The 8,788-nt window shown below is 40.6% G+C and overlaps 1 protein-coding gene across 3 annotated transcripts in view; it reads right to left on the bottom strand.

Moving 5' to 3' along the window:
- Positions 1 to 6,135, bottom strand: part of LOC122243992 (uncharacterized) — a 64,491-nt gene extending 58,356 nt beyond the window's left edge. Inside the window, exons 1-3 of one of the 3 annotated variants that reach the window (XR_015191898.1) lie at positions 6,089 to 6,112; positions 5,449 to 5,540; positions 3,451 to 3,548 (exon numbers count right to left, since the gene is read on the bottom strand). Coding sequence is in view for 2 of the 3 variants with exons in the window: in XM_086547504.1 (XP_086403630.1) it covers positions 3,451 to 3,548; positions 5,449 to 5,468 (118 nt within the window). In the remaining variant the exon portion in view is untranslated. Of the gene's footprint in view, positions 1 to 3,450; positions 3,549 to 5,448; positions 5,541 to 6,088 lie in introns of all 3 variants that reach the window. The other 2 variants (XM_086547504.1, XM_086547503.1) reach the window with 2 other exon arrangements.
- Positions 6,136 to 8,788: the final 2,653 nt, after the last annotated feature.

Raw genomic sequence — 8,788 nt, 5'->3', positions numbered from 1 at the left:
AGAGCCCCCAGCATTAGGCCTGCACATTTCAAAATACCCAAGCAAAATGTCCAGGCAGAGCCAAAACCACCCTGTTGTTACCAGGTTAAAGAGTCAGTGAAGTTTCAAATGTCACTGCTTACTTGTGTCTGACCATGAAATTTCAGGGATATAAGCATCTTCAGAGCTACAAAGAGTTGTGTCCTTAAAATACATCAGGCAGTGAAAATTATATTTATAAATGAGCTGCCATTGCTGATTTTATGAAATTCTATATTGCTACAGCTCTAGAGCTTAAGAGCCCGCAACAGTGTGGTGAACAGTGTGATGCAAAATCATCAATGAAAAATTCTTCTAGAATCTTATCAGGTGACTATGGCACACATAACTTGGGTATAAGGGTTTAAATCCAATATAAGATCCATGAACAGGGAGACCAGTATTTGCTGCTAATATTGCTGGTTTCAGCCACCTGACCAGTGCTAGTGGGATGAGGGCCAGGTGCAGATCATGGAGGTTGCACCAGTTGAAGCACAGTATGTAACAGGTGTGTAGGGCTTAGAGAGCCAGATACTTCAGTGCCAGAAATTATCCTTGACTTTAAAAAAGACCTCACCATGAATGCAGACTCACACTTTAGGATGAAGTGCACCTTATATATATATATTGGAAAGTACAAGTTTCATTTCCCCCTCTAAACATAAGTTTTACATTGTTACATATGTATATAAGCATAGGAGTTCCATCTGCAGACACATTTTTATTCATTTGTGAAAATAATGTGAACAAATACAAAAACGCTCATTGAGGCACAGCATGGCATCGTGCCAGGAGAGATCTCATCCTAGATCACTGCATGTGCTTGTTATCTAGCCAGCAGGATCAGCGTTAGGCGAATATAAGCCCTGGCGTGACTGGGTTAATAAACCTTGTATAATAATCAGTGTCTGGTACATCTTGATTCTACTAGGAAGGAATTCCATTACATTGTGCATGGGCAAGGGAGATTACGAGTGGAAGAACTTTGAAGTGTAACAATATTAAGCATTCCAGAAATTTAACAAAGTAAAAACATAAATACATATATCTAACACAAAATATTAGTTATTTAACCAATTGCTAATCATTTTTGTTTTCTATAGCCCTCTCTAATCTTACATTTGGGAAACACATCCACTGATCTAGTAATAAAGGACCATCAAGATCTACAAGACAGTTGTCCCTTGGAACACATGGCAGGACTTGAAAGACCTGACTTTCAGAAACCTTATATTCCATATGTATCTTTGTGTTCCCATATTCCCCAGAAAAGGAACTACCTTCTTGTGGCATGGGGGATTGACTTAATTGTAGGGAGCATAAAGCACACAAACCTACTTTCAACTGCCAATGACATAAGCATTAAAAAGATCCTAGTTAAAATAATCATAAACTCCTAAAAAAAAAATAATAATAAATAAATAAAAATTCTGGCCTTTTCTAGGGTCAAATCAGATTAGAAAGAAAATAATCTAATCTTTACATTTGCTGAAAGTCAAACAATAATTCTCAATAAATCATTTGCATTCTGATGATATACTTACAATATAAAAATAAATTAATTCCCTAAAATACACAAGAAGTATTACAATCTGTAGTTGAAAATCTAAAAAATGGAGTTACAAATGCCTGAGGACACAATAATAACAGTATCTTTCCTTAACCCATTCACGCCGTGGCTATTCCAGCTCTGAATGGTCCATATGCCGGGGTTTTCGAACACATAAGCCTAACGCCTCGGGATTCTCGGGCGCACTAGCTGCAAGCCTAGGCTGTCCGCTCGCTCACCCCGAGCGCCAGCCTTGACCAAATATCTCGTTGCTGGCACCTGACCCAAAAAGCACGAAACGTGTCATCACGTCATCCGGCACGAATGGGTTAAATAGCCTCCAGCCTTGTAATATGTCAAGAACCAGTGCCATGATCTTAGTCCTCTTTTTCACATATTCATGTGTTCATCTGGATGGCCATATTTTTGAGGTAGGGTATAATAAAACTGCTTATGTATGGATGGAATATCCCCTTACGAGTATGTAAAGCTGCAGAACATGAGTGAAATTGATCATGGCAACACAACTGAACGTTAAACCTAGGCAACATCTTGCACTCACAATGTCTTGTTTAAATATAAATTTTAAGCAACCTTCCTTATTTAGTAAACATTGTGAATATTGGTCTATAATACTATGGACATAAAACTAATTGTTCATCATACTTTATGACTTTAAAAAGATTGCCCCTAAAAACTCATTTGCCATCCTTGAATACACTGCAGTGGAGCATAAATGGCTCCCTCTCCATGTACCTATGCGATCACAGAGGATAGGCATTGCCATACTTTAAATAACTATAACAGAAGAGAAATTCTGATTCCTAAGTACCATGCCCTGGTGCTGCCTTGCAGAGCTGAAACAAGGCGTATGATTGCCCTGTGTAGGTAACTACTCCATTCCCCAGGATCACCTCTCCCACACAATAGAGATGCCATTGGATCTAGTGTGTGTACAATCTTTTCTCCATTGGTGACATCTGTGCTTTAGTTCTTTGTGAGCTGACACACATCAAGGGTTGGGATCTTGGCACTCTGCTTTATTGTGGTCAGAACAAGATGGGTTATAGATCTGAGCATCATAACCAATCAAAATAGGATTCTCATTACCTCTTGAGGTTGATCTGCCTGTTTGTAGATGGAATGGAAAAAAATGCCAAATAGAAAGAATTTCAGGATATCCTAGCTTTGTGGTGCTGTGATCACATCCCTGAACCTTACAATGTTGATGTGCTTAAGGCTAGCCTGGCCAATGTCATAAACAAAGCAGCCTCTCAGACCATACCTAGATTTTATCCATGGACCAGGAGTAACACGGAAACCTGGTACTACAATGGTCAGTCACAAATTGAACATGTACTGAAATACATTCAGAAGGCTGAGAGGTCTCAGAGATGCACAGGACACTGCAAAAGAGGGTTTGGCAGAAGTGACTGGAATGGTATGAAACCACAACTCATCTACTGAGCTGTGATAGTGGGTGAGGATGACCACTAATTTCTTCCAGGCATACAGCAAGATCTCTAAGCAGTGGGCGATAGACTGCTGCTGGAGATCTTTAGAAGGATAAGTAGTAATGGTCTACAAGTAGAACTGAAGTAGATTTCATGCTTGATGACTCTGATTCCCTTTCTTTGGAGCCAAGAGAAATATACAAAAACAACCACAGTGGAAACAGCAATCCTCCAAGAGAAACCCTCCATTGTTTCACCAAGGACATGAATACTAAAATAAAAATTATATAAATAATATCCATAATAAAATAAATCTAATACAAACAAGAATTTTGAAATAAACACATCACTGGCCAAATCCATGTCTTTCATTGTCTTAGTAAAAAAAAGTAAATTCTATTAGCCTTAACCATGGAAGCAAAATCCTACCTTGCTTGCCTTCCAACTGCTGTAGATGACTAGCTAGATCGGTGAAGCCACAAGCACTGGCTAGTTGTACAGCTGTTTGCCCATTATTGTTGCGGATCCTGTAAGGAAAGTAGAGTCAGTGATGATAGTGGCAACTATAGAGATGCTGTTAATGTTGATGCTAATGATCATGGTGACAGGACAAAGGTAATCATCAGAGTCACAGTTATGGTGAAGGTCTCTTTCTGTTTTACCTAAAAACAAAATGTTTCTTCAATTTTCATACACATAGAGACAGGACAATAAACTGACAATTCAACACCTAACAATAATCTATAATCTCTTGGAAATTTCACATCTGAAAACAAAAATATTTCTTCTATACTCTCCTTCTTCAGCAACTTTCAGTCATGACAAAGCTCTTCCCATGCATGGTGTTTTGCTTGTGTCATGGTCCCAATAACAGAATTGAAAGCAAACTAAAAGTTAAGGTTCCTGGTCCCTAATTACAAAATTTTGACATACTCTCCTTAATTTGAATACTGTGGTCTGTCTGTCTTCCAGATGACTCAATGCTGGTTTCTAGACAAGAGCTAAATAAATTGTCATTCCTAATGGAAGTGCAACTTGTACCTTAAAAGCTGCAGCTTCACAAAAATACTGTATGGCTGCCAGCAACTCATGGAGGTATGCATTACTCTTTCCTTCTACTGTGAAGCACAACTATAGTGACTTAAAAATCTAAACATTACTTTCCTTAAACATATTTTAAGCCTCTCTGTCCCTTTGCACTTCAGTCACTACCATTTCTTTTCAGAGAAACCATAATAGTGTGAATGCATCCCAAACTCCCTTTCATTCACTGCATGTTTTCCTTCTGCTCTTCCTGCCACCATAGCCTTACTATTGACATCTGATCTATATTTTCAAAATAAACAAGAATTAATTAAAATATATATACAAAAATATAAATGAGTTACAATTTCCCACTATATTGGCAGAGTAGAAATTCTCCCTTTCTAAAAGGTCGTTGATTGCTCCTCACAATTTTTTTTTCTTTTTACTTCAGAAAAATTATTTGCCAAGTGATTTTCAAACTTAAAGCATCAAATCAAATATTCTCCTAAACCAGCCTATTGGTAGAATGCTTATTGTATTAGCAGTAATAATAAGTCTAACCAAAATTAATAAATCAAATAACACCCAAATCATGGCTTACTTGACCAAGTGTAATCAGTCCTATTCGCCATGATCATGGCAAGGCAGTCAAAAACTGGCAAGCTCCTCTTTCCCAGATCCTTTTTTGATATCAATGAGAAGTATGTATGTGTTTGCTTTAATATCTGATACTGTTAGCAACACCAACCATACCAGCCTACCCTGAATTAGTCAAGTAGTTGTTTTCCCTGCCTCTTTCTTCTTAAGAATGAAATGCAGTGATTATGAAATAGTAATTCTGTATGGTATATTTCATGCAGCCAAACCCAACTACCTCTTCTTCTCCCCAAATTCTAGTGTGTATAATCAAGCTCTTGAAATGCCTAAGACCAAAATTTGACTTGAAAGGAAAAATCAGGCCTACAGTCTTGTTCTCTTTAGGGGATAATTACAGGAATCCCAACATTTCTATTAACCTCCATTAATGTTAACCTGTTAGATAAAGCAAACATGAACATGCTGATGGTAAAACATTTTGCCGAGACCCAGTAATGAAAATAATAGTAATGAAAATATCAATAATGATAATAATCATAATCCTGATAACAATGACAATAATAACAACAGTAATAATAATAATGAAAGTAATAATAATCATTGTTATGAAAACAATAATGAATAAGGGAAGTACAGAATAACCACAGGAAGCAAGAGGAGAGAAGGGGAAAACCAAAGGTCCCTCCCTACATTTATAATCATTATCATGACTATTAACATCAACAGCACTGATAAAGCTGTTTTTTCTTCTCTTTTTTATTTTGAGTATAAACCCCACCAGTAAATGTGAAAAGTGTAACTTACCCTAAAGCAGCTTTGTTCATTGCAAGGAGATTCACGCACTCCACAGACCCTGTTCGTGCAGCCTTGTGAAGGGAGGTCTCACCCAGGTAGTCCTGTGGGGTCATGGATTGTATGTGAAATATGATCTAAAAATTATTTATAATTGAGATCTATTATAATAATGGAATAGAAACAAAAATAATAATAATTAAAATAACAATAAGAGATGATAAAACAATTATGAACTAAATCATCAATACCATCATAGGGTGTTTTAACTGGAAGAACAAAATTACAAAATGTATAAACAAGTACCTGCACATTCAACATGAACAAAGTTTACTGTGACTAATGATTAGGCATGTCTTAATCAGATTAATTCTACAGTTAAAAAGAAGTAATAAACATGTCAATATTCCACTTTCAGAATGATATGGATTTGTCAATACATGAATCATAAAATTCTAAAGACATCATAACAAGGTGTTAATCATACATTTTGCACTGAGGAATTATTCACTTTCATTCAGGCTCTCTCAAAACCTTAAGTATATTTATAATTTTTTTAATAGCAACACTTTCCCATGCAAACTTTCTTCTCATCTTATCTATCATTAAACAATAGCACTGCCTATGTATTGCATATCAAAATAATACCAACATGGTTTCATAGGTGTACGTATACAGCATCAACCACTATTAATCAGCTGCAGTAGACATAGACAATGTGTAGCAGATGTGAACCAACAGCAGACATGCAAATTAATGACTGCTAAATTCATATCACTATCTCAACCCATCAAAGCTGCCAGACCAGTGAATGTCAGACGATTATGATTCAACCTCTGTGTGTGTGTGTGTGTGTGTGTGTGTGTGTGTGTGTGTGTGTGTGTGTGTGTGTGTGTGTGTGTGTGTGTGTGTGTGTGTGTGTGTGTGTGTGTGTGTGTGTGAGTGTGTGAGTGTGAGTGTGAGTGTGAGTGCGAGTGCGAGTGCGAGTGCGAGTGCGTGTGCGTGTGCGTGTGCGTGTGCGTGTGCGTGTGCGTGTGCGTGTGCGTGTGCGTGTAAGGCGACAGCAAGTAGAAACGCGAAGGAAAATGGAGGGAGACAGGGAGTAGAAAGACGAAGGAAAGGAAGGCGACAGCAAGTAGAAACGCGAAGGAAAATGGAGGGAGACAGGGAGTAGAAAGACGAAGGAAAGGAAGGCGACAGCAAGTAGAAACGCGAAGGAAAATGGAGGGAGACAGGGAGTAGAAAGACGAAGGAAAGGAAGGCGACAGCAAGTAGAAACGCGAAGGAAAATGGAGGGAAACAGGGAGTAGAAAGACGAAGAAAAGGAAGGAACCAGGGAGTAGAAAGACGAAGGAAAGGAAGGCGACAGCAAGTAGAAACGCGAAGGAAAATGGAGGGAGACAGGGAGTAGAAAGGCGAAGGAAAAGAAGGCGACAGCAAGTAGAAACGCGAAGGAAAATGGAGGGAGACAGGGAATAGAAAGACGAAGCAAAGGAAGGCGACAGCAAGTAGAAACGCGAAGGAAAATGGAGGGAGACAGGGAGTAGAAAGACGAAGGAAAGGAAGGCGACAGCAAGTAGAAACGCGAAGGAAAATGGAGGGAGACAGGGAGTAGAAAGACGAAGGAAAGGAAGGCGACAGCAAGTAGAAACGCGAAGGAAAATGGAGGGAGACAGGGAGTAGAAAGACGAAGGAAAGGAAGGCGACAGCAAGTAGAAACGCGAAGGAAAATGGAGGGAGACAGGGAGTAGAAAGACGAAGGAAAGGAAGGCGACAGCAAGTAGAAACGCGAAGGAAAATGGAGGGAAACAGGGAGTAGAAAGACGAAGGAAAGGAAGGCGACAGCAAGTAGAAACGCGAAGGAAAATGGAGGGAGACAGGGAGTAGAAAGACGAAGGAAAGGAAGGCGACAGCAAGTAGAAACGCGAAGGAAAATGGAGGGAGACAGGGAGTAGAAAGACGAAGGAAAGGAAGGCGACAGCAAGTAGAAACGCGAAGGAAAATGGAGGGAGACAGGGAGTAGAAAGACGAAGGAAAGGAAGGCGACAGCAAGTAGAAACGCGAAGGAAAATGGAGGGAGACAGGGAGTAGAAAGACGAAGGAAAGGAAGGCGACAGCAAGTAGAAACGCGAAGGAAAATGGAGGGAGACAGGGAGTAGAAAGACGAAGGAAAGGAAGGCGACAGCAAGTAGAAACGCGAAGGAAAATGGAGGGAGACAGGGAGTAGAAAGACGAAGGAAAGGAAGGCGACAGCAAGTAGAAACGCGAAGGAAAATGGAGGGAGACAGGGAGTAGAAAGACGAAGGAAAGGAAGGCGACAGCAAGTAGAAACGCGAAGGAAAATGGAGGGAGACAGGGAGTAGAAAGACGAAGGAAAGGAAGGCGACAGCAAGTAGAAACGCGAAGGAAAATGGAGGGAGACAGGGAGTAGAAAGACGAAGGAAAGGAAGGCGACAGCAAGTAGAAACGCGAAGGAAAATGGAGGGAGACAGGGAGTAGAAAGACGAAGGAAAGGAAGGCGACAGCAAGTAGAAACGCGAAGGAAAATGGAGGGAGACAGGGAGTAGAAAGACGAAGGAAAGGAAGGCGACAGCAAGTAGAAACGCGAAGGAAAGGAGGGAAACAGGGAGTAGAAAGACGAAGAAAAGGAAGGAACCAGGGAGTAGAAAGACGAAGGAAAGGAAGGCGACAGCAAGTAGAAACGCGAAGGAAAATGGAGGGAGACAGGGAGTAGAAAGGCGAAGGAAAGGAAGGCGACAGCAAGTAGAAACGCGAAGGAAAATGGAGGGAGACAGGGAGTAGAAAGACGAAGGAAAGGAAGGCGACAGCAAGTAGAAACGCGAAGGAAAATGGAGGGAGACAGGGAGTAGAAAGACGAAGGAAAGGAAGGCGACAGCAAGTAGAAACGCGAAGGAAAATGGAGGGAGACAGGGAGTAGAAAGACGAAGGAAAGGAAGGCGACAGCAAGTAGAAACGCGAAGGAAAATGGAGGGAGACAGGGAGTAGAAAGACGAAGGAAAGGAAGGCGACAGCAAGTAGAAACGCGAAGGAAAATGGAGGGAGACAGGGAGTAGAAAGACGAAGGAAAGGAAGGCGACAGCAAGTAGAAACGCGAAGGAAAATGGAGGGAGACAGGGAGTAGAAAGACGAAGGAAAGGAAGGCGACAGCAAGTAGAAACGCGAAGGAAAATGGAGGGAGACAGGGAGTAGAAAGACGAAGGAAAGGAAGGCGACAGCAAGTAGAAACGCGAAGGAAAATGGAGGGAGACAGGGAGTAGAAAGACGAAGGAAAGGAAGGCGACAGCAAGTAGAAACGCGAAGGAAAATGGAGGGAGACAGGGAGTAGAAAGAC

This window comes from Penaeus japonicus, unplaced genomic scaffold, assembly GCF_977035675.1.
Source record: "Penaeus japonicus unplaced genomic scaffold, GWHDUDI00000001_assembly GWHDUDI00000019, whole genome shotgun sequence".
Lineage (NCBI taxonomy): Eukaryota > Metazoa > Arthropoda > Malacostraca > Decapoda > Penaeidae > Penaeus > Penaeus japonicus.
The sequence above is the reverse complement of the archived record's forward strand: the minus strand, read 5'-3'. Positions and strand labels throughout refer to the sequence as shown.